The sequence below is a fragment of the Stegostoma tigrinum genome, chromosome 3, assembly GCF_030684315.1.
Source record: "Stegostoma tigrinum isolate sSteTig4 chromosome 3, sSteTig4.hap1, whole genome shotgun sequence".
In the NCBI taxonomy this organism is placed as follows: Eukaryota; Metazoa; Chordata; class Chondrichthyes; order Orectolobiformes; family Stegostomatidae; genus Stegostoma; species Stegostoma tigrinum.
The window spans coordinates 41,497,340-41,524,213 of record NC_081356.1 but is presented as its reverse complement, the minus strand read 5'-3'; the positions used below and the strand labels follow the sequence as shown (position 1 = coordinate 41,524,213).

The 26,874-nt window shown below is 39.2% G+C and overlaps 1 protein-coding gene across 4 annotated transcripts in view; it reads right to left on the bottom strand.

The window, feature by feature from the left end:
- Positions 1-26,874, bottom strand: part of LOC125451162 (lysine-specific demethylase 4C-like) — a 378,541-nt gene that overhangs the window by 322,076 nt on the left and 29,591 nt on the right. For 3 of the 4 annotated variants that reach the window (XM_048527958.2, XM_059644533.1, XM_059644532.1), the window contains 3 exons: positions 21,813-21,988; positions 14,157-14,271; positions 1,834-2,027 (listed from right to left, as the gene is read on the bottom strand). In XM_048527958.2, coding sequence (XP_048383915.1) covers positions 1,834-2,027; positions 14,157-14,271; positions 21,813-21,988 — 485 coding nt within the window. Of the gene's footprint in view, positions 1-1,833; positions 2,028-2,512; positions 2,601-14,156; positions 14,272-21,812; positions 21,989-26,874 lie in introns of those variants that run through there. The other variant, XR_009445567.1, reaches the window with a different exon arrangement.

Genomic DNA, 26,874 nt, shown 5'->3' with positions numbered 1-26,874 from the left:
ACATTAGCAATGAGAAAGATCAGGTTAACGGACAGGAAGCAGACAGTTGGGATAAAAGGGGCATTTTCAAGTTGACAGAATGACAATACAATGGATTTTAGAGGTGTATTTTGTCCTGCATTTTTTTATGAAGAAAAGTTGAGACAGAGGTACCGATCGGTCTACTCAGAGCCCATAAAACAAGCGGCTTGTGAGGCCTTGGGCTTTTATTTTAAAGTTGGAATAATAGAAGCAGTTTGAATGGGTGGGGGTCACAGAACCAGGAATTTTATTAACAGTTACTGGGGTCTTGAAGTTGGGTTTAGCAGCTACAAAATTAATTCTCCTTTCTACCATCTCAGTTCCCTCTTGATTTATTTTCCTCTTGGACTGGAGAATTGCATGTGAGACAATCTACTGTACTAAATTTGCCTTTGCCATGTATGTGTTTATGGGATATTACTATATTGGAATAGTTACTGTTCAGTAGTTAAATAATCTATTATTGTGTTAAGTTTTCCAATTTAAGTTGCTATTTCAATTTATTCCTGCTGTTATTGCATTTTAACAATAGCATATAAATAAACTGTGTTTTGCTTCAAGATTGGTAGTTTGACCAACTTAATTATATCTGGAAAGCAACACCTGGTATTTGCCTTTAAAAAATGAAAAGTTAGGGTCTAAGTATCTTCTTAATATATTTTGAGGGGGTTTTGTCTGGTCTGGTCTGGTCTGGTCCATAACAACAGGCTGTAATGAGTGGAATGCTGCAAGGACCTATGCTAAGGCCTAAGCTATGTACAATCTACACAAATGACGAAGAAGAAGGCAGAGAAAATAATAAATATAAGTTTGTTGATGATACAAGTGAATGCTACATGTAAATTCAAGCTATTACAGGACACAAATGAACCTGCAAACAGAAAGGTTAAGTAAGTGGACCACAAGAGGATAGATGGGGAACAATGTGGAGAAGTTTCAGGTTATTTACTTTGGTCATAACAGTAGAAAAGTAGATTTATCTTTAAAGAAAACGCATAGAGCTTATAAGTGTTGGTGTTCAGAGGGGTCTGCATATTGCTTGCACAAAGAACATGAAAATGTTAGCAAGTAGGTATAGCAAGCAATTAGGAATGTAAATTGTACAGAGTTTTGGCAAGATCACATCTGCAATACTGTGCACTATATTTGAGAACGTTGCATTGGAGTTAGTATTGTAAAGATTCACTAAACTTGTCCAAGGAATGAAAGAGCTGTCCCATGATGTAAGGCTGAGTCTACGGAATGTATACGCTCTGGAGTTTTGGAGATTGAAAGGTGATCACATCATTTGCAAGATTACGTAAAGGCTTGACATGGTAGAACTGAAATGGTGTTCCTCCTGGGGGCACAGTTTCAGGATAAGATGGTCATTTAAGAATGAAATAAGGAGAAATTTCTTCACTGGACATATTGTGAATCTTTGGAATTTTCTAACCTTGAGGGTTGTGGACATGTCAAAGCTGAACATATTGAAGGCTGAGATAGACAATTTTTCATCTCTTAGAGAGTCAAGGGATACAGGAAAGTAGAAATGAAACCCAAAATGAGCGTTGGTCACACTGAATGGAGCAGGCTCAAAGAGCAGTCCAGATCTTCTCCTGCTTTGATTGCTACTGTTCTTATAACAAAGTAAGCAGAGCATCTTGGATTTAAGGGAATATTATTTCTCGTCAATATAATGACATTTCATTGGAATAAATGTATAGCATGTTCAGTACATCTTTAAGAGGAGGGAAGCAAAACAGAAACACGATCTTTGCCAGGACTTCAGTACATATAAACAAGAAATAAAACAAATGCTGTTAAACCTACCAAGATTTTGGCTCTCCAAAATGCAGATAGTTAATGCTGTACAGATCCATATCTTCAGTATGCCAAGCAAATGTTGTTTTCCACATGCCAAAGTACAAATATGGTGTATTTACACCTTCAATAGCAATGCCGCTTTCTTCTGCTACCACATCCAAAATTGTATTCAAACGACTGATATTCCACTCATCAACATCCTGGAAAATAATTACATTGTGAAGTAATCATGCAGATAGTATAACTGTTTCATGCAGTCAGGTATCAAGGAAATGGAAGCACAGTAGGAATCTAAATAGGTTAAAAGGACATTTCACTTATGCCGTGCTGGTTTGATTCTAGTCAGGACGCGGTCACTAAAACCCAGTACAAATATTTTGCTATTATTAGAAAATCAACACCTTACTCTGTTGTGTGAAAAGGTAGGAGACGTCAATGGGCATGTTACAAATGCCCATTTCTTATACAATTATAGCTAGATCAGGGAAGGTAGTGCCATAGTGATCATTTCACTGGACCAGTGATCCAGAGCACGAGGCTAAAGTTCTCGGATATGTGTTTGAGTCCTACTGTAACAGATAGCCGAATTTTAATTCAATTAAAATCTAGAATTAAGAAACTGGTTGTACGGCAACCATATAACTAAACTGACTGTCATAAAAACCCATCTGGTTCACTGACTAACCTTAAGGAAGGAAATCCAACATCATTGCCTGGTCTGGCTTATGTGTAACCCCAGATTCTCAGCAATATGGGTGACTCTTAACTGCCTCCTGAAATAGCATCAACAGGCAATCAGTTCAAGAGAAAACGGGGTTTGGGAACAAATTACTGTTACATTGTCAGCAGCACACATTCCCTACAAGAACATTTTTTTTAAGCAGTTCCAAGTCAAGTCAAAACAGTAAAGGTGGTTTGGAACAGAACAATGTGTTTTCAGTATTAGGCCCAAGTTGGTGGTGAACTGCACACATGACAGCATAAAAAATGCAACAGGAAATAAAATCTTGTGAAGATCCACTTCAGAGGTCATGTGAAATAGCATAATCCATTTTCTAACTGCCAAGAAACAGATTATCAATAAATGAAAGAGAAATATAACATCAAACATAAACATCCAGCAGCATGGAATCATGAAGGGCATAGCTCACTAGAACACAGAATTCAAGGTTGAACGGCAATATGCAACTCATTGCCACAAATCTGTAACTTGCCCAAACTTTTAATTCTCTCTATATTGGCAATGACTTGTTAAATGGATGCACAATACAGTATTATCATGATATCAGGACACTGAAGCTTATAGGTGCCAAAACAAAGTGGAAAACATCCAACTAGTAGTTGTAAGTTCTGGATTTCATGCAATAAAATTTGAAATTATCGTGTCAATTCTCTTCTGCTTTGTGCAGAGTTTACAAAAACAAGGGATTCTCCTTCTACCAAGATGAACCACAAGCAAATTTTCAGCATTCCAACAAAACTGGCAGCACCTAAATATATCACAAGAGGGATGCATTGCTTGTCCAAGTGTAGTTCAACCAAATGAAATATGCTCTGGCTTACCAAAGGACAGAAAGAAAGAACTATTGAGAATGACTTCACATTTGGAGGTATACATTATTTATGTCTACATGTTCTCTAGCCACCAACCTCGCTCGCAGAATTTACAGGAATTCACTCAGTTGGAAGCAGCTACTAGTCAGGAGTTTACTGAATTAGCATTTCAGTTTAGCTTGAATGTGGAATGGAGACGGCTTAGATGGCAAAATTTCAGTTCTGACAAGTGATCTAAACCAGTTACACTTCAGCTGGTTAGTAAACTGTAGTGAAGTAGTAATTTGTTTTATGCTTTGCCTGCAATTAAATGAACGGATAAAATTATAATTCTACCATGGCATTTTAATTTGTTAATGGGCAATCAATATAGACAGTAATATTATTAAAAATTAAAAGTAAATGCTGGGGTTTTGGTTTCAGAACCTGAAATTAGAAAACAAAAAATATCAGAGAGCATTAAGAGGTTAGATTTCACATGACAATTTTGCTTGCCACAATTTTGATTACCTTTTTTTGAAGACGTGACCAAGAAGATTGATGAGGCGGAGAGGTAGACATTATCTAAAAGGACTTCAGCAAAGCATTCAAAAAAGTTCCACATGGTAAACTGCTTAGTAAGGTCAAATCATGTGATTCAAGGGGAGCTAGCCAATCAGGTACAAAACTGGCTTGAGAGTGGTGACAGAGGGTTGTTTTTCAGACCGAAGGCCTGAGACCAGTGGTGTGCCACAATGATTGGTGCTGGGTCCACTGTTTTTGTCATTTATACAAATGAGTTGGATTTGAATACAGGAGATATGGTTACTATCATATATACTCGAGTAAAAGTCGATCTCGATTAAAAGTCAAATGCTTATTTTTTTGGCCAAAAAAAATATTGATTTTTCCATTTATCTTGTGTAAAAGCTGACCCCAGCTCTTCACAGATAATTTGGATTTTAAGGCAAGTGGTGGATGGTGTTCATTCTCATCTTCCCAAAATGTACCTCTACTCCAATGTTGGTGATGAAAATTGGGTTCAGTGTTTTAATTTTCAAACAGTAATATATTAGTGACCTGCAGGTGGAGATAAAAAGCTACCATCCAGTCTCCCAGGTTTAGAGGGATTTTGTTTTTGACTCCAGGATAGCGTCGCATTTTAACAGCAGATTTATTTTCATTCTGGATGTGAGTTTGCTCGCTGAGCTGGAAGGTTAGTTTTCAGACGTTTCGTCACCATTCTAGGTAACATCATCAGTGAGCCTCCGACGAAGCGCTGGTGTTATGTCCCGCTTTCTATTTATCTGGTTAGGTTTCCTTGGGTTGGTGATGTCATTTCCTGTTCTTTTTCTCAGGGGATGGTAGATTGGCTCCAAATCAATGTGTTTGTTGATGGAGTTCCGGTTGGAATGCCATGCTTCTAGGAATTCTCGTGCATGTCTCAGTTTGGCTTGTCCTAGGATGGATGTGTTGTCCCAGTCAAAGTGGTGTCCTTCCTTATCTGTATGTAAGGATACGAGTGATAGTGGATCATGTCGTTTTGTGGCTAGTTGATGTTCATGTATCCTGGTGGCTAGCTTTCTGCCAGTTTGTCCAATGTAGTGTTTGTCACAGTTCTTGCAAGGTATTTTGTAGATGACGTTCGTTTTATTTGTTGTCTGCTTATTTTCATTGGCATTCCGTTGCCAGAGTTTCAAAAGAATGAACCTAGTAATTGTGACAGCTCGAATCCACTGACCTACTGTTTCACAGAGGGTGACAGAGAGCTTTTGGATAGGGAAGCTATTTGAAAAGATTCAGGGTTACTCTGTCAAAGAATAATCAGGTGAAGGTATATAATATCAGGTGAAAAATCAGGTAATTTACAGGGAGACCATTTTGGTAGGCGGCACGGTGGCTCAGTGGTTAGCACTGCAGCCTCACAGCACCAGGGACCTGGGTTCGATTCCAGCCTCGGGCACTGTCTGTGCGGAGTTTGCACATTCTCCCCGTGTCTGCATGGGTTTGCTCCGGGTACTCCAGTTTCCTCCCAGAGTCCAAAGAGGTGCAGGCTAGGTGGATCGGCCATGCTAAATTGCCCATCGTGTTCAGGGGTGTGCGGGTTATAGGGGGATGGGTCTGGGTGGGATGCTTGAAGGGGAGGCGTGGACTTGTTGGGCCGAAGGGCCTGTTTCCACTCTGTAGGGAATCTATTCTAATCTAAAAAATCTAATAATCGAATTATCTGCTGACAATAAGCAAACACACATGGGATATGATGCTACAACAGCCTCTCACAGCCGTGTTCATCTTTCAGAGTGTTGGATCACAGAAGTACTGGTAATCGCTGTAATTTATTGTGTTTTCTTCTTTACTAATTTAGAGATCAGTTGGGCTTCTGCTAATACAGTATTTTGAACTGCAGCATGAATTTCAGCCCCTCAAAAGTAGTATTTATGCCATAGCCAGCCCCATAAATTTAACCTTAAGGAATAGTCTAAAAAATCAAGCTTTTATATGAGTATTTGAGATAAATTTGCAGATGACACCAAAATACATGCTGTGGTGGGCAGTGAAGCTTATCTCAGAGTACACTAGAATCTTGATAAGATCGGACAATGGGCTGACAAGTGGCTGATAGAGTATAACTTAGATAAATATAGGGTGCTACATTTCAGTAAGGCAAACCAGGGCAGGACTTGTTAAACGGTAAAGCCCTTGGGCATGTTGCCAAACAAATAAACCAAGGGTAGCAGGTGCATAGCTCCTTGAAAGTGGAGTCGCAGGTAGACATGGTGAAGATGAAAGCATTTGGCACACTTGCCTCCATTGGTCAGAACATAGAGTATAGGCACTATATAGAGTCATAGCATCATAGAGAACTGAAGTAGAGCCTTCAGTCCAACTCGTCCATTCCAATCAAGTGTTCCAACTCAATTCGCCCCACTTTCCACGTTTGGCCCATATCCTTCCTAATCATGTACCTATGCAAATATATTTTAAATATTCTAAGTGTGCTTGCATCTACCTCTTCCTCTGGCAGCTCATTCAACATACAAACAACCCTGTGTGAGGAAAATGTTCCCCTCAGGTCCTTTTTAAACCTTTCTCCTCTCGCCTTCAAAATATGGCCCCTAGTTTTGAACTTCACCCACTCTAGGGAAAAGATTCTTGCTATTCACCTTATTCATACCCCTCATAATGTTATAAACATCTATAGGGACACCCCTCAACATCCAATGCCCCACGGAAAAAATTCTCAAACTATTCAACCTTTCCTGATAACTCAAACACTCCAGTCCCAGCACCATCCTGGTAAACGTTTTCTAAGTCTCTCCAATTTAATAATGTCCTTCAATGATACACAGTACTCCAAACATGACTTCACCAATGTCCTGAACAACTTGAGCATGACCTCTCAACTTCTATACTCAATGATCTGAGCAATGAAGAGAAGCCTACTAAACACCTTCTTAACCACCCTGTCAACCTGTGACACTACTTGCAAAGAACTATGTACCTGAACCCTTAGGTCTCTCTGTTTAACAACATTATCCAGGGATCCACTATTAACTGTATAAGTCCTGCCCTTGTTCGTTTCACAAAATGCAATACATTTAACCAAATCAAACTCCATCTGCCACTCATCAGCCTCCTGACCCAACTGATCAAGATCTCCTCATAATCTTAGGTACCTTTCCTCACGGTCCACTATATTACCAACTTCAGTGTAATTTACAAACTAACTAATCATACCTCCTAAATTTTCATTCAAATTGTTTACATAAATGACAAACAATACTGGACTCTGCACCGATTCCTGCACAACACTGCTAGTCATAGGACTCCACTCCTTCTATTTTACTATATTGCATTAAGGTTCCACATGGTAGACTAATTCATAAAGTTAGGCCACATGTGATTCAGGGTAAGCTTGCCAACTGGATACATAATTAGCCAAATTGATACATAATTGATTTAACGGCAGGAGACAGAGAGTGGCGGTGGATGGTTGATTTTCAGACTGGAGGACTGTCACCAGCGGTGTTCCACAAGGATCAGTCCTGGGTCCTCTTTTGTTTGGGATGCAAATACAGAAGGCATAGTTAGTAAGTTTGCAGACAACACCAAAGTTGGTGGCATTGTAAATGCTGAAAAGGGTTTTCTAAAATTACAAAGGGATCTTGATCAAATGGGTCAATGAACTGAAAAATGGCAGATGGATTTCAATCTGGATAGTTTTGATATAACAAACAAGATAGGACTTATACCATTACTGGTAGGGCCTTGGGTAGTGTTGTAGAGTAGAGAGACCTAGGGGTCAGATACATAATTTTTTGAAGTTTGTGTCATGTATAGATAGTGTGGTTAAAAAGACATTTAGCACACTTGCCTTCATTGCTCAGTCCTTTGAGTAGAGGAGTTGGGAAGTCATGTTGAGGTTGTACAGGACATTGATGAGGCTTCCTCTGGAATATCGTGTCTAGTTCTGGTCACTCAGTTATAAGAGGATATTATTAAGCTGGAAAGGGTCCAGAAGAGACCTTCCAGGATGTTGCCGGGTATAGAAGGTCTGAGTTATAAACAAAGGCTGGATAGGCTGGGACTTTTTTTACTGGGGTGAGGGAGGTTGAAAGGTGACCTCATGGAAATTCATTAAATAATGAAGGGTACAGATAGAGTCTATGATAGTTGTCTCTTCCCTAGGATGGAGGATTTCAAGACTGGGGGGGATACATATTTAAGGTGAGAGGAGAAAGATTTGAAAAAGACATGGGGGAATTTTTTTTTACACAGAAGGTGGTTCCTGTGTGGAATGAACTTACTGAGGAAGTGGTGGATGTGGGTACAATTACAACATTTAAAAGACACTCTGATAAGTACATGAATAGGAATGGTTCAGAGGGATATGGGCCAGAAGTTGACAGGTGGGACTGGTTTAGTTTGGAATTATGTTTGGCATAGACTGGTTGGATCAAAGTATCTGTCTCTGTGCTGTATAACTTTATGACTATACAAGCAGAGAGTACAGTCTCTTATAAAATTGGCAGATTAAATGCATGCTAGCTGACTATTGTATGGATCAGCCCTGATCAGGTTGACGAAAATCCCCAGCTTCCAATGACTTATCATTTTAATTCTCTGCTCCACTCTCATCTTTCTGTAGGTTACTTTATACTTCTGTAGAAATTCATTAACTCCTCCTGCAGAATCATCTTTTGCTTCTTAGCTTGTACCATCACCACCCATCTTTTCCTTACACCACATCTCTGAAATTGTGGTAGGAGGGTTTAGTATACTCAAATATCCTGCTTGTAGAATAGGAATGTCAACATTGCAACTAAGAAGCAGAACAATCAGACATCCAAAAAAGGGGGCTGCAAGCAGGAAGTGTCATGCCAACATTCACTTGGAATCTGCTTTTGTTTACACAGAATTATATATTAATTCTCCTGCATATTAAACTTCCTGCAACAGTTTTACTTGCTTCCTGTGAAAACCTCAAATTTAATCTTGCATTTGTGCGGTAGCTGTTTTTTGTCTAAAGATAGGAATGGCAATCAACACTTAAGAATATGTTTTCCTCCCAAATTTCCAACTGTAAAACATTTGTTTTATTGTAATGCCAATTTACCTATAGGTCTAACATGTACAATGCCCATTTTGACAAGGTTCATCACTTTTGAATGGAAAGTTTTCACCTTGTAATCTGACTGCATTTGGTGCCCAGCCTACCTCAGAATCGGTTTGATTTTATTTTTACACTGTTTCCTATTGTTGTACAGTCTTATACTGAAGTTCTAAACTTCCAGATGGAGCAACAATAAAAACTGCCAAAGCAGGTCACTGTACAAACAAGTAAGTAAGTAAGTTGAGGATTCAAAATCTTCTTCTGCAAAGTACATGGGATTTGAATCTCTGGTTTCTTGACTTCTGAAAAAGAGAAGCAGATATCTCGAAAAAGTGCGGGAAAAAAATGAAAACTGCAACAGCAAATAGAAGCGTGAAAGTAAGATGACAGATGGTGCAGGAATGCTGCATTTAAGACAGACACGTTTGTGTGCTAGTAACCAAAATGCAGAGGTTGATGATTTCTAATTGCCACCCAAAGCAAAAGTTAGAGAATTCCATGTAACATATAACTCATGAGATATATACATTTGAAAATATTCTCAGTTGTAACAATGAGTTAACAGTACATTGTCATATTTGCCACATAAATAAATCATAAGATGTAAAAAGAAACAGAAAATATAGGAAATATTTAACCAGGCAGATAGAAGCTGAGGGGAGAAACAGACACTTTGGGTCTTCACGATGCAAAACTTGAACTTTGTTTCTCTCTGCAGATGTTATCTGACCTGCTGAGCATTTGCAACATTTTCAGTTCTGCAGTATTTGCATTTGTTATAAGATGTGAGAATTTTACTTTACTTTTTAAACTTTTAATCCATTAAACTTATTTGTGTTTGATAAATATATGAATTTTGGCAAATTAAGGTTATGCACTAGACTAGCTTTGAATTTTGTTGCTTCCTGTTTTATAGCCAACAGCTAGCAAATGGTGCCAAGCGACTGCATAGAAATTGATTTTGTTGTGTCTCAAGTTGTTATGGATCTTAGTCACAATTTTATCACTCTAGAGCTTAGCAATGATATCTCTCCTTGCAAACTGCACATATCTCAAATCTCTCTTTCTTTTGCAAAGTCATTTAAAGGGCTGTCGTCTCCCAAATCAGCACCCATGTTCGAATCTCTAAAATCTGGTTTTCATCCACCTCACAATGTTCAACCAGCCCTTCTTGAAGGCAAAAATAGCATATTATGAAAGACTATATGTATTAGCCATCTTCATGCTTCTTGACATTGTCTGCGGCCTTTTGGCACACAGCTAATGCCCTTGTCTTCCAATTCTCTTCACCTTTACTTGGGTGAGTGGGATTACCTTGCTTGGTTTTATTCTAACCTATCCATTAAAAGCCAGAAAGTCTCCTGCATTGGTGTTTTTTCTTGCCTTACCCAGGCGGTCCCAATGTTTTCCATGCATTCATCAAAACAATTTAGAAGGATACTGATGTAAAGAGAAAACAACACTTGTACAGTACAAAAGAATGTTGATAGGTTGACATCAGGCTGCTTGGTAGAGGTGTTGCCATGGACAATGTTGACTGTCAGTTAACTGCCAAGCTTAGTTTAAATTTTAAGCAAGGCAGGTTGGCTTTGATTATTCAAGAGGTTGCCATGAGAAATAAACTCTACTTTGTTGAGTCTGACTAGCAATCCTAAACTGCTTGTTGGTGAAATTCTTCACAATTCTTTAGCAGAGGTTGTCCAATAATGGAATCATATCTAATACTGAACGATGTGTGTGGAGTTTGCAAGCATAGTCTGGTTGAATACAGCCAGTATTTTGATTGTTGCGACAAAGCTTTGACAAAATGCATCGTACTTCTTCAACTATCAATTTTTATATTGAAAACAGGTTAATTTTTACTCAACCTATGCGATTGTGTGCTATGAAACCAAGGTGATTCATTTCAAATATAAACAAAAATTGCTGAAGAAACTCATCAAGTCTGTCAGCATTTGTGGAGACAAAAACAGAGACAACATTTAGAGTCTAAAAACTCTTTGTTAGCTGTTGCTCTTTCCTCAGATGCAGCCAGACTGACTGAATTTCTCTAACATTGTCCTTAATACAGATTTACAGCATCCACAAATATTTAGTTTAAGTGATTCATCTGCAGTTTGGCTGTGATTACATTCTCATCAAATGGCAGAAGAGCAACAGGCTTGAGGGGCTAAATGACGTACACCTATTCCTCTGTATCATTACAGTTTAATGAATATCAAAAAATCACAATTAATGAATATTTCCCTGATAAGTGTGGAATGATGAAGAATGCTAACCTCAACAAGTGAAAACTAGATTATGAGTTAAGTCAGATGGCAACCATGCCTTTTAATTGAGATCAACTAGTTGATTATTAGAGACTCTATTATTAACTCAATTAATAGAGTTGATTAATTAGATCTAAACTCTAATCTAAACAGACAGCCCATGGTGTCTGCCTGCTCCTGCCCCATTGAACTATCTCCACTTACCTGGACTCTGTTTCTACCCCCACAGGTCCAAGAACTCCACACCTCCAAGTTTGTTGACTTGTTTGCTCAGCTGGATTGCTTTTCTTCAGAGGTTTCATTATCATGCTGATGACATCATCAGTGGTGCCTCCGCTGAAGCAATGTTTTTCGACTCCGCTTGAAATTTTGTTCATTCCAAATTCCAAGCGGAGAAGAACAACATTGCTTCAACGGAGGCTCCACTGATGATGTCTCTTAGGATGGTGACGAAACATCTGAAGAGAAACAAGCCAGGTCAACGAGCAAGTCAACAACCTCATCCACAAACCTAGCTACAGATCTTTGCCAAAACTTTAAACTCACTACCTACATCTGGGACACCAATCCCTGTATACTTGTATCCCCCACGCTGTTGGCTCAAAAGCCCTCCATGTCTTCCTCTCCTGTTGTTGGCCTAAAAGCCCTCCCGCTGCTTCTTCTTCTTCTGCAGGCCCAGCCAGTGCCCCTCCACCAACACCCTCATCTGCTCAACTGAACACGTCCTTGCTCTGAACAATTTCTCCTTAACTCCTCCCACTTCCTACAGACTGAGGGGATGACCATGGCACCCACATACGTCCAAGCTATGCCTAGTCTTCGTAGGCTATGTGGAACAGTCCCTTTACTGCTGTTAAAGAGGCAATATCACCCACCTCTCCCTTCATTACATTGATGACTGTATCAGCACTGCCGTGTGCTCCCATGAAGAGCTTGAACAGTTCACCAACTTTACTAACACCTTTCACCCCAACTTCAAATTCATTCGGATCATCTCCGATATCTCCCTTGCCTTCGTGCACTTCTCCACCTCCAACTCTGGTGACTGCCTAAAAATGACATCTATTTCAAGCCCACCAACTCCCAAAGCTACCTGGACTACGCATCGTTTCCCCTACCCTCAAGCAAGATTGCAATCCCCTACTCCCAATTCCTCCACCGTGTCTATTCCGAAGATGAGGCATTCCACTCCCAAACATTCCAGAGGTTCTTCTATTTCAAGGGTCGTAATATTTCCCACCAATGATCAAAAATACCCTCAACTGCCTCTCTTGCAGTTCTCGCAATTCTGCCCTCTCATTCCCTCCCCACAACAAAAATAAAGACAGAATCCCCCTTGTCCTCACATATCACCCCACCAACCTCCGCATCCAATGTATCATTCTCCACCATTTCCACCACCTACAATCCAAACCCACAACCAAAGGTATATTTCCCTCCCCACTCCTACCTGCCTTTCACAGGGACCACTCTCTCCGTGACTCCTTCGTCCGCTCCACACTCCCGACTAACCCCACCACCTTTCCTTGCATCTGCCAGAAGTGCTACACCTGCCCTTACACCTTCCCCCTCATCTCCTTCCAAGGCAAAAAACAAACTTTCCATATGAGTCAGGGTTTCACCTGCTCACCTGTCAACTTGATCTACTGTATCCACTGCTCCTGATGCGGCCTCCCCTACATTGGTGAGACCAAGCTTAGACTTGGAGACCATTTCATGAAGCATCTGCACTCTGTACAGAACAAATGACAACACCTTCTGGTTGCCAACCATTTTAACACCCCCTCTCACTCACTGAGTGACATGTCTATCCTGGGCCTCCTCCAGTGTCACACCTGTAAACCAGAGGAGCAATACCTCATACTCCGGCTTCGGATCCCAAAGCCTGATGGCCCAAACATGGATTCACCAGTTTTGAAATCTCCCCACACCCAGCCTCATCCCATGTCCTACACTCCCTCTCATCCCTGCCTCCTAGACCTGACACTAACTGTCCATCTTCTCTTCTACCTATCCGCTCCACTCATTCCACTGGCCAATTCCACGACTCCCTATCAGCACTCACCTATCACCATCCCAACTATCTTCCCCAATCCCACCCCTCCCCTCTCTATTTATTTCCCAGCTCCCTTCCCCTTCCTCATTTCTGAAGAAGGGTCCTGACCTGAAACACCAACTTTCCAACTTCTCTGATGTTGCCTGGCCTGCTGTATTCCTCCAGGTCCATACTGTGATGTCTCTGACTCCAGCATCTGCAGTTCTTGCTATCTTTCAGTTAGGTCTATTAAGCTTTTAGTCATCAATAGACATTGTTTCTCTTGGAAAGAAATCAGAGATTGCCATCAAAGCTTCACTGCAAAGTGCACCCTCAAGTTTAACTCAGTGACATAGTGCCTACTTCCTATTCATGACTGAGGAGAAAACACAATGGTACACCACATACTTATGTTCCACTGCTTACTTTATCCAGTGAGTTGTTCTACTTTTCTTTTAGTGATTGCTACTTGTCATGTGCTATGCTTAGGTAGTAGAAAAAATATAGGATTCCCTCGCAAACAATGGCATAGTGCTAACCTACACTGCAGGGTACAGGGGATGGAGTCACAAATCCTGGAACTCCTTACAAAGTGAAATTTCTTTCCCCTGAGCATTACCACTCAACAACCATCAAGCGCTTCATTCAAGGTTACTGATCCACAATCTATAAATTGAAGGCATTAAGAAGCTGCTTACATAGGAATCCACTATCTGGCCAAAACAACCATGGAATGTTCAATTTATAGGACAATATTGCCAAATTTGTGGTGAGCAATGGTTAACGTTGATTCGTTTTTGTGCAGACTTGGCAGTTGTAACATGTACAAATGCAAGTAAGATTAGGTCAGATAATTTCCACCATACGAAACACTTACCTCATCATAAAGACTGCCACTGACATCTGCTCCATAGATTGGTGCTACAAAGGTCAAATTTTTCCAGTATTTACGTTCAAGATCTTCATAATCTAAGTGTCGAGGAGTACAGTATCTGTTTCAAAATAAAGGAAATTAATTCACAAGTAAAGCAAAGCCCAAAATTTGCTAAAGCTATGAAAGTACAGAATGCGTACTTCACTACTTCTACACAGTGCCTGAATACAGACATCGATCCAGGCAGTGGACACAAAAAACTGAGTGAGTCAAATAAAGAAGGCAATAAGAAGCTGCTTATGTACAAGGGTCCCGACCTGAAACATCAAGCTTTCCTGCTCCTCTGATACTGCTTGGCTTGCTGTGTTCATCCAGCTTCACACCGTGTTATCTCTGAGTCAAATAAAAGTTTAGTCACATTTCTTTTTATCCTCCTCTTCCCTCCAAAGTTGGAGGAATAATGGAAATCTATTTGCTGTTCAGGAATAGCCTCAAAATTGCAAAAGCATCAAGCGATTAAGCAACAATTACACTTGCAGCAGAGGTGAAGCTCTGCAACCCTCTGATCTTGGGAGACTGATTCCAGATCAATTTCTTTTCAGGCATGCAAATATGAGCACTTTTGTAATGGCCAAATATTAGAAGCAACCCAATTAATATTATTTGAGAAGTTAAGAAAATCATTGGGCACTGCTGTTGGTTGCATCATGCAAGAAATACAAATCACCAAAGATTGAATTATATAACAGTTGTGAAGGTCTCAGGCCTACAGATACCTGCTCTTTGTCCAAAGTGGAGTAAAAGACTATGTTGTCAGATAGCAGGTTATCCTACTGTCATAACAATTTTGAGACAATAAGGCTTCATCAAGAACTGCACTCAGAACTTTCAGATGATGCGTGTCAGTTCAGATACAATATCATGGATCTTCGTCACCAGAAAGGGTACTGAAGTCATCTGGTGTGGATCAGTGTGTGTAAGTCTAGATCAATAAGATTAGAATTTTTTTTAAGAACCCCTCCAGTGTGCAAACATGCCATGTGACCCAACAGGTCACAAATCTCTTAAGAGAATCCCACCCAGACTCACTCCCCTACCCTATCGCTGTATTTCCCATGGCCAATACACCGAACACACACATTTTTGAACGGTGGGAGGAAACTGGAGCAGCCAGAGGAAACACACACAGGCACAGGGAGAATGTGTAAACTCCACACACACAGTCGCCCGAGGGTGGAATTGAGCCTGGGTCCCTGGTGTTGTGAGACAGCAGTGCCAACCACTGAGCCACCTACGTTTATTATGGGATATGACATAGTACCAATCTAAAACGATATATGTGGCTTAAGTAAAAGTCGATCAACATCATCACAATTACACAAAAACCTTCCCCAGACTTAAAGATTTTATGATATGCTTCAACTTTCTACAAGTGACCAAAAGAGGACAACTGAACTTAGCTAATACTGAGACAGAATGGACCAGCCCAATAACTTTTTACAAGTGACCAAAAGAGGACAACTGAACTTGACTAACATTGAGACAGAATGGACCAGCCCAATAGCATCAGCGAAAAAAAAATGAATGGGATGAATAGTCCAAAAACAACAGAGTTATACAGCAGTGCAAGTTCATAAACTAACAGATCTCAGAATAGGTGAAAGTCGATCTTGAAAGAATTTCTGAAACTAGATCTGATCCAGCATGCCTGGAGGAAGATGCATTGTAAAAGACCAAAAGCATAGAGTCATAGAGTGTACAAAATGGAAACAGATCGTTCAGCCCAACTCATTGATGCCAACCAGATATCCTAAATTAATCTAGTCCCATTTGCCAGCATTTGGCCCATATGCTTCTAAACCCTTCCTATTCATGTACCCATCCAAGTGTCATTTAAATATTGTAATTGTACCAGCCTCTACCACTTCCTTTGGCAGCTCATTCCAAGCAAACACTACCCTCGGCATGAAAAAAATTGCTCCTTAGGTCTTCCTCAATCTTTCCCCTTTCACCTTAAACCTGCGTCCTCTACTTTTAGACTCCTCCACCCCAAAGAAGAGATCTTGTCTATTAACTCTATCCATGCATCTCAAGGTTTTATAAACATCTGTAAGATCATCCCTCGGCCTCCCATGCTCCATGGAAAATAGCTGCAGCCTGTTCAACCTCTCCCTATAACACAAACCCTCCAACCCTGGCAACATCCATGTAAATCTTTTCTGAACCCTTTCTAGTTTCACACCATCCTTACTATAGCAGAGAGACCATAGCTGCATGCAGTATTCCAAAAGTGGCCTCACCAACATAATGTAGAGCCACATGTCCTCCCAACGCCTATACTAACTGCACTAGCCAATAAAGGCAAGCATACCAAATGCCTTCTTCACTACCCTATCTACCTGCAACTCCACTTTCAAGGAACTATGAACCTGCACTCCAAATGCATTTGTTCAGCAACACTGCCCTGGATCTTACCATTAAATTTATAAGTCCTGCCTTTCCAAAATGCAGCACCTCTCATTTATCAAAATTAAACTCCATTGGCCCATTGGCCCATCTGATCAAGATCCCATTGTACTCTCAGGTAACCTTTTCCACTGTCCACTACACCTCCAATTTTAGTGTCATCTGCAAATTTACCTCCTATGTTCAAATTCAAATCATTTATATAAATAACGAAAAGCTGTGGACCAAGCAACAATCCTTGAGGCATACCACTGGTCATAGGCCTCCAGTCTGGAAAAAAAACATCCACCACCATCCTGTCTTTTACCTTTGAGCCAGTTCTATACCTAAACGGCTAGTTCTCCATGTACTCCATGTGATTTAAACTTACTAACCAGTCTTCCATGAGGAACCTCGTCCAATGCCTTACTGAAATCCATTTAGATCACGTCCACCACTCCACACTCATCAATCTTCTTTGCTACTTCCTCAAAAAACTCATTCAAGTTCATGAGATACGATTTCCCACGCACAAAGCCATTCTGATTATTCCTAATCAGTCCTTGCCTTTCCAAATACAAGTAGACCACCATATCAATAAGAATATTTGCAGATCAGCACAGTTTATTTTATAAACCTCCTCGCAGACACTGAGTAAAACAAGTGAACAGTCAATCTATTGCAACTGATATTTCTTGAGACAATTGTTATCCAGTCGCAGAGGTGTGGTTCAGGTTAATTTTCTTTGTTTGAAAAGCTAGATTTTCTAGAGAAATAGCTTCTCAGCAAATGTTTCAACCTTGTCTTTCACACCCTAGAGTGGAACATCGCATGGTACATTCCTAAACACTTGATGCCTCAAAGTTTCATGCCTCAATACAGGTTAAAACTTGCCTATAAAACAAATGACGGCTACAAGAGAAAGCCGTGCTACACTAGGACATTTTCCATCCAAATACTTATCTTCCCAACAAGCTTGAGCTTGTTATGTTATTGGTCTATGATAAAGCTTTTAAGATCAAAGATGTTATGCACATAGAAAATTGAGACAACACTGTATTGCTAAGTAGAAGTACTTCTAATAATCCATGAACAAACCAAAGAATTTTTGAGATTCTGTCAACTTCATAACCATTAATAAATGGTTACCTTATTTAAAATACATGGCCTCATGTTTAAAAGTTCTGCAAGAAAATAGTGCTTTGAGTCAAAAATATAACTAAATCATGTGGAAATTTCAACAAAGGAAATTCTCTAAACTGAAGTGAAGGGTCTAGGCCCAAAACGTCAGCTTTTGTGATCCTAAGATGCTGCTTGGCCTGCTGTGTTCATCCAGCTCCACATTTTGTTGTCTTGGATTCTCCAGCATCTGCAGTTCCCATTATCTCTGCAAAATCACCTTGCACTTTTTGGCTCGTACGCAATGAAATTACAAACAGAACCTCTATCAAATGACCCCTCTTTCTTTTATCTTATAATTTAAAAACATAATAGAAGTGGGGCATCTGGCCTTTCAACCCAGAACTAACATTCAATAGGTCATCATGGCTCATCTTATATATTTACACCACTTCTCCATATTAATTCAATATCTCTCAATTCCCTTAGTATCTATATGTTTATCAAATGCTGTCATGAACATAGTCAAATAACTGACCTGGTGCCATTTCAAAATTTGTGGAAAACAAAACTTTCAAGCATTGTAAACAATGAGGCGGACAGTGCTTAACTTCAAACGAACATCAACCGGTTGGTGAAATGTGAAGCAGTAAAAGAAACTGTATACAGTAAAGAGTTGTCAGCCAAAATAAAAGGTATGTTCATAAAGTAGGTCCAAGATCAATGAAACTTGGGTGTGTATGTGCACAAATCACACGTGGCACAGCAGGTTGAGGGCGAGTTAATAAGGCACAGAATCAGACAATGCAAACACTGACTCTATACAGTGTTGAAGCAGGCCATTCAGCTCATCGAGTCCACACTGAATCTCCAAAGAGCATCCCACCCAGATGTACACCCCAGCCCTGTAAACACCCCATTTTTCTAGCCCACCAGCCCTCACATCCCTGGATATTATGGGCAATTTTGCACGGCTAATCCACCTAATCTGCACACCTTTGGACCGTGGGAAGAAACCTGAGCACCTGCAGTTCTTGGACTTTAAAAATAGAGGGGTATGATACAAAAGCAAGAAGGTATGGTAAACGCAAATCAAACACTGATTCAACCTCAACTGGATTCCTGCATCCAGTTCTGGTCGCACGCGCTAACAAGGATATAATGATTGCACAGAATAGATTTGCAAGGATTATTCCAGGATGAGGAACTTCATCATGAAGTAGTTAAGGCTGTTATGCTTGATAAAAACAAAGTTGAGAGAATGTATAAGGGAGAATCAAGATCATAAGGGCTCTGGGCAGAGTGGATAGAGAGAAACTGCACCCTTTATGGTGGTTGACAACAACAACAAAAATAAAATGAGATTTTGTGTTAAATATGCAAGTTGTCAGAATGATTCCAGAAATTAAGGGTTTGTCACATAAGGAGCAGTTGAGTACTATGGGTCTGTACTCAGTGGAGTTTAGAAGGATGAGGAAGGATCTCATTGCAATTTACAGAACACTGAGAGGCCAGGACAGACTGGACATTGGAGGAGATGTTTCCACTAGTAAAAGAGACTAGAACTTGAGGGCACAGCCTTAGAATGAAGGGATAATCCTTAAGAATTGAAATTACGACTAATTTCCTCACTCAGAAGGGGTAAATCTGTGGAACTCATTGCTGCCGAGGTAAAGCTATTGGATGGATTTAAGACATAAATAGATAGGTTCTTAATTAGTAAGCGGATCAAGGGTTACATGGAGGAGGCAGGATAATGAGGTTGAGAAACATATCAGCCATGACTGAATTGTTGAGCAAACGTTATGGGCTGAGTGCCCCAATTCTGCTCGTATATCTTATGGTCTTTACCACCACCTTAATAATATACTCCAGCATTATGCCAACTACTGCTGGCAAACTGGCCTTTAGTGCCATGCTTTCTTTCTTCTTCGTGTCTTAAATAGCAGAATTATATTTACTACCTTCCAATGCTTCAGAAGATGTGTTGGAATATACAGAATACTAGAAGAATCAACATCAATGTATCCACCATTTCTTCAGTTATCTTCAATAAAACCCTGAAAATGCAGGAAATCAATTCCAGAGAAATTCACACCACACTGTCCCAAGTAACAAATATTCCTGGAGAATTATTTACGCTCATTTAAATTCCTCATTGGTTCCTCATTATCTCCAGATTTTTTTAGTCATTTACCATGAAGGTGGGCACAAAGTATTGTTAGAGATTTCTGCCATTTCGTTGTTGCCCATTATAACTTCAACTGACTCACATTAACTTTCATTAATATATTCCCATTTACACACCGATGGAACAATCATAATTTGTTTCATGTAACTTGCAAGTCTATTACATTCTCTTTTCTCATGCTTCATCAATTTCTTGGCCTTTCTTTACAGAGTTCTAAAAAGCCTCCAGTCCTCAAGCTGACAACATTTCACAGCAAAATTATAACCCTCTTCTTTTGACTGATCGCTTGTTAGTGATATTTGGACTACTTTTTCCACAATGTTACGATGCTCCCTGTAAGTGACAAAAAACAACATGAAGGATCTTAACATAGTGATAAACCTACTTGACCCTTCTGAAACTTTATTAGTAGCAGAAGAGGTGGAATAGCACCATCTTTCATGAATTTAACCTGACTCTTGGTAACCTGGGTTTTTGCCTAGCCTTGCATTACTAGATCAACAATTTCAAATTTCCATTACTTTTATAACTCATGAAAATATCGCAGAGTGAATATGATTTTTTATTTGCCACACTGAACATCTTAAGCTACTGTACATTTAAATCCAATTGGCTGTTGCATTTTCCTATTCCACTGAAAATGGCATTTCACAATTGCAGCATCTGACTTACAAAATAGTGCAATTTCCACATCTTGTTTTTACACCAGACGCAATGCCATATTGGTAATTTCATTGATGTGCAATCTAGGGGTAAATGTCCTGATGACCAGTGTTGAATTCCCACCACTGCAGCTAATTAAATATGAATTCAATTTATAACTATGGAACCAAACGCTTGTCTCAGGAACAAAATTGTCACAGTTGCCTGGTTCACTAAGAATTTTAGGGAAAAAAAAACTGTCATCATGGCCTACATGCAAATTCAAACCCCAAAAAGGCAACACACAACCGCATCAGCCCACAACGCTTTCTCAAGGGAAATCACAGATGAGTAATCACTAGCCTAGTTAGCGATGCCCATGTACCATGAAAGAATTTTTAAAACTTGTAGGAAAAGAAAGCTAGGAACTAGGAGCTGAATAACAGCTGTAAACAGGTGAATACAAGTGAGTAAGTATCCAGTGACTTCATGCTCCATCATATTTATACTAATCAGATCATAAACTTGTTCACAGGAAAATTTCTTGATGCCTAGCATCGCTGACCACTCTCAAAGAAACGTGGACCTGTAAGATTCTCAACTGAGACAATGCATCTCAACTGGGAAACAAAAAGACAATAAACAGAAAAGCCTCGGCCAACTGCAAGAGAATGAAAAGTCAGGATCAATCAAAAGATAAAATGAAACTGAATTTCATTACTCAATAACAACATTTCAGCAAGCCAGATTGAGTAATAAAGTGAAATAATTCATGGTTATAATACATTTCCAATTAACTGTCAGACACCAAAATAATCTAACATATAAATCAATGAATTGTATATATTTTCTTGCAAAATCATGCTGACCAAAGTGGACAGTGCATCAGCTAAGTATACACAGCTGTAGATTGATCAGTTTGATCCCCCTATATTGGGTTAAATGTAAAAATTAAAAAGTTTTTGTACTAATGAGTGAAACATTCTACTTAAAAAAAGCCTTTCAAACAGTTGTTTCAAATGCTTATCTGTCAGCTGATGCACCCTATCAGGGAAGTATCAATTGTGCTGACATGTAGTTTTGCAACGGCAGAATAGTTCAAACTGAACATTTTGAGGTAGTACATTAAAACACAAACTTTAAGCAGAGTGCAGCCTAAATGAAACTTTTTTAAACACATCTTTCACACAGCATTTTCTCTGAATTTCACTGATATTAAAGTCTCTGCACATAAAATAAAGTATACTCCAAGTTGGACTTACTTATCACTATTGGCCAAGCATCTGAATTCCTTTACGGTCAACGGTTTTTTCTGTATGTTGTATTGGGTAAAGAGACCAGACTGCCCAGTGACCATTTGTTGAATTGGAGCAGGAATAACCAAGCTGTCAATGTTGTCATAGTTTCTTCTAGGTTTCCAATCTTTTGGTGGAATCACCTAAGCAAAACAAAAAGGAAACAGAGGAAAAGTAACCCTCTGTATAATGATGCAATCAGAATTGCAACGTATTAACGATGTCTGAAAATACCAGGCACATTTTCAACCTCAATTACTAAATTTGTCATATATTTATCAAACGTTAGAATAGCTAATTTTATTCCAATATTTTGCTACTACTGAATAAACAGAATCTGATTTTCTTTTAATCAGATGTATCACAATACCTCTCGATAATGGTGACTGGGAAGGATGAAGCGACAAAAAGAAAGTCAAGGAAGACAAACATTTTAGAAACAACTCAAAGAATATTCATACATATTTCAGCATGGATATAAACTCAGATCATTTTCTTCATGCCGACCAAGCTTCCCAAACTAAACAAATCCATTTGCCTGCATTTGGCCCATATCCATCTAAACCTTTCCTATTCGTGTACCTGTCCAAATGGCTTTTGAGTGTTGTAACTGTACCTGTATCTATGATTTCCTCTGGCAGTTCATTCTACTTACAAACCACCCTGTGTGAGAAAAAATTGTCCCTCAGTTCCCTTTTAAATCATTCTCCTCTCACCTTGAAAATAGAAATCATAGTTTTGAACTCACCTAACCTAGGGGAAAGAGCTTTGCTACTCACTTTATCTACGCCCCTGATGATTTTACAAACTTCTATCAGGTCAACTCTTAGCCCCCTATGCACCTGTGAAAAAAGTCTCGGCCTATCCAGCCTCTCCTTATAATTCAAACCTGCCAATTGCAGCAACACTCTGGTAAACATTTCTGAATGCTCTCAATATAGTAATATCCTTCCTATAGCAGAGTGATCAGAACTGTACAAATTACTGCCCAAATGGTCTCACCAACGTCCTCTATAACCTCAACATGATGTCCCAACTCCTCTACTCAATGGTCTGAGCAATGAAGGTAGGTGTGGTAAATGCCTTCTTAACCATCCTCTCTACCTACAACACAATTTTCGAAGAACTATATACCTGAACCCCTATGTCTCTCTGTTCAACAACATTACCCAGGGCACCACCGTCAACAGAGTATGTCCTGCCTTTGTTCATCTTACCAACATGTAACATCTCACATTTATCCAAATTAAACTCCATCTGCCACTCCTCTGCCCATTGGCCCAATTTATCAAGATTCCTCTGGAATCTTAGATAGCCTTCTTCACTGACCACTATACCAACAACTTCAGTACCAGTGGCAAACCTTTTCGCCGTGCTTCCTAAATTCTGATCCAAATAATGTGTATGAGTGACAAACAACAGTGAACCCAGCAAAACACTGCATGTCACAGGCCTTCAGTATAAAAAAACCTCCACCGCCAATCACTGTCTCCTACCATCAACCGATTTTGTATCCAAATGTCAAGCTCTCCCTGAATCCCATGTGATCTAACTTTACTGACCAGTCAACCATGTCTGTCAAAGGTTTTACTAAAGTCCACATAGGCAACATCTACCATTTGCTCTCCGAGTGTGATAAAATTTAAAAGGAATAAATGATGTATACAGGTAGGTTAAGGAGAAATGGTATGAAGAGATTTGTGAAGACGTAATGGAGCTCAAATGAAATCACAAAATAACTGTTTTGCACCAAAATGTGAAATCTTCAGTAGATAGACAGGGTAAACAACACACCATGAGTGTATAGAAGGCAAAGATGGTAGAAAATTGTTTGAAAGCATATATTAGCAAAATTTAAACACACTATATTAGTGAATTGTATTATGATGTAATTTGAGTGAGTCTCTAAGATATCGAGACAAATGAAGGGCCAAACATTATCGTATCAGAAGTAAAGAATGATTGGAATGTAGTGAGTATAAGAAAAGCTCCAGGCATACATAAAGGAACAACAATTTATCTAAATTTCGTCGGACAAACAGAATTAGAAGCAATGACAGAAATTTGCAATCACATAGACGCAAGAAGATATATTCCAAATAACTCAAAGCATTCATGATTTATTAAGTTACTTAAGAAACTTAAAGCAATAGAATGCAATTACTTAAAAATGCTGATTTTCATGAATCATCGGGTTAAAGTGATTTGGAAAATTATAATAGGAAGAAGCACATTTGAAACAGAAATTGGCAAAACAGTCTGAATTTACAACTGGAATAGGAACTAGAGAGGGATTACTTAACCATAAATATTCAGAAGTAAACAAGAATGCTTCACAGGCTATGAAAAGATGTTCAATTGTATACATCATCTAAAGTTAAAGCCACATCATAGAAATGGGACACCGGCAGTATTGACTTGAGATTTATCAACAGCCTATATTTGGACTTAAAAGTGACTATCAGTCTAGAAGAGGGACAATAAAATATGTTTCAAGCGAAGACAGAAGTACCAGAAGGCTGAGTAATGTCACCAAAATTATTTAATCTGTACACAGAACAAATATTCAGGGAATAATGAAGTACTTTCAGCGTAAATGCTGGTGATAAGAATACAAATTCACAAGCATGATCCACTGCTACAGGAAATACAGAAGACCCATGAAATATTTCAAATCAAGTAAAATCTACAAGTTTAAAATATGGAATGGGTATTAATGCCAAAGAAACAAATGGAATAGCAGAAGGAGCATATTAGAAAAAGTTACAGTGAAGATTAAAATTCATATTGTCACGTCAGAACAATGTCTGGATCAAATTATAACAGAAGATGGCAGATGTGATAGCAAAGTTAGAAAGAGGGCGAAGATAGCCTGAAGTAATGTTGCAAAGATTAAGGATGTGCTTACCAATAAGAAATTACAAACTTGCAGCAAGGAGAAAAAGAGTCACAAGTTACAATCTCCTATCCATTTCTGTGTACCTTAGAAACCTGAGCAACGAACTCAGATCTACGGAAGAAGAGTCCTTTAACATGTGGATACTAAGGGATACGTTAAAAATTCCATATACAGATCATAAGGCAAACAAAAAGATGCTTGAACTTACCAAAGCAAAAAGAACTCAAGCAACATCCGAAAAAAAAGCCAAGATTATGACCATTTGGTCAAATCTGAAAATCTAAAGATTTCTCCCACAGCACAAAGTGTAAGGTAGCAGGAAGAGGGGTCAACTTAGGCATAGGTGAATGACAGTTACTATAGAGCATTCATTTACAAGCTTCAGTGGGAAGTGTTAAGATGGTGCAAGACAGACAAGCGCAACAGGTCATAGAAGGGAATCTCCTGATAGCAGCAGCTACAAGAAGCATAGGAAGAGAGTGAAGAGATTTGGGGAGTGGGCAGCAAGATGCAATGAAACTGAAGAGCAACCATGGTACATTCTGAAAGGAGCAGGTTCAAGTGGCCATGTAGTCTACTGCTACTGTATTTTTTAAATTGGTAATTCATTGGCTTTCCTGAAAGAGGAATATTTTAGAAATGTTCTTCAAACTAATCAATACATAAATAGTTATTTTAATTATCCACCTGAAAAAATTCTAGTAAAGACAATCATCAGCACTAAAGCTGCAATCAAGTGATAAGAGCAGGACAATTGTCGTGTATCATGGAGTTGTACCTGATAGAGTTACATGGAACCAAAGTGATTGTGGTAGTGGAACTTGGTCCTTCTCCCATCACCATTACCACTTTTTGCATGAACACACCAGTTCTTCATATTATAAAATAATGCACAGTTTTGATCAGTGATGGCAGTGTTTGGCAGGGAAGATCACATGAACGAAGCAACAACCATCGATGATTGAAGCTTGAAATGATAAAATAACAAGGAAACTGAATTAAATAAATTTATATAATAAATAAGAGGAACAGCGTATGAAATACCTTAATCGATTTTAATTAACTCTCATTCCAAAAGATCGCTCTCCAAAACAACTTCTTTCAGAATACAGTATTCAACATAATTTGGTATCATTATGGCCCAAGTGTAATTTTTCAAACTTGCTTGAAAGGGAAAGCAATAAAATGCTCCCAATGCTGAACTAAAAACAATTTGTATTTATTCCTTTAAAGTGGCAAGGCCTCCCAAGATATTTCCCAACAGCATTAAAAAATTTGAGACCAACCCACATAAGGAAATACAAGTACTATTCAGACAAAGTAGTACATCTCAAAGGATCATCTTGAAAAGGATGAGTGGCAGAGGGGCTTGGGGAGCATTTTCAGACTATCAGAACAGCTGTCAATAGTGGCATCACTAAAATTAAAAGACGCAGGATGCCAGAATTGGAGGGCCACAGATTGTCTCAAAGGATACCTTTGAAATCCAACTTCAAAATGACCCACACCAAACTCTAAGTAGGGATTATTCAATGCATTCAAAATCCAGGGTAATAGTCTGCTAAACACATTCTCACACATTGACGACAGACACAGACACATATCCATGAAAAACAAAGGAAAGTTTCAAATTCCAAATTAGTTAGAATCAAAGATATTGACATTAGTCCACGTGTAATTAGAGGATCAACTAAGTCAACATCCTTTCAGTTGGCTGTGCATAGACGCCCTTTATGCAGGAGCTTGGATAGAGGTGAATTGTCAGTGAAGGTATTGCAGTTGTAACCAGGCAGAGACTGCAGTGCTCCCTCATCATCTGGGAAAGATATGCTGTTGTCAACATCTGGTACAGTGAAAGGGTTTAGGAGTCATAGGGCCTTCTTTCTGGGAGGAATAAAAACACATTATTCTTTAAGAGATAATGGGAACTGTAGATGCTGGAGAACATTTGAAGTTCAAATTGGCTTACATCCTTGGGGCTAGAACTGAACCCACCACATAAACACAGTGGCTATGAGAACAGCTCAGGGCATCAGTGGTGAAGAGTGGATGTCACTCAAGTGTGCTGCTTTAGTGTTAAGCTTCTTGAAAGTTGGTAAAGTCGCATGTATCTAGGTAGGTGGGGAGAAT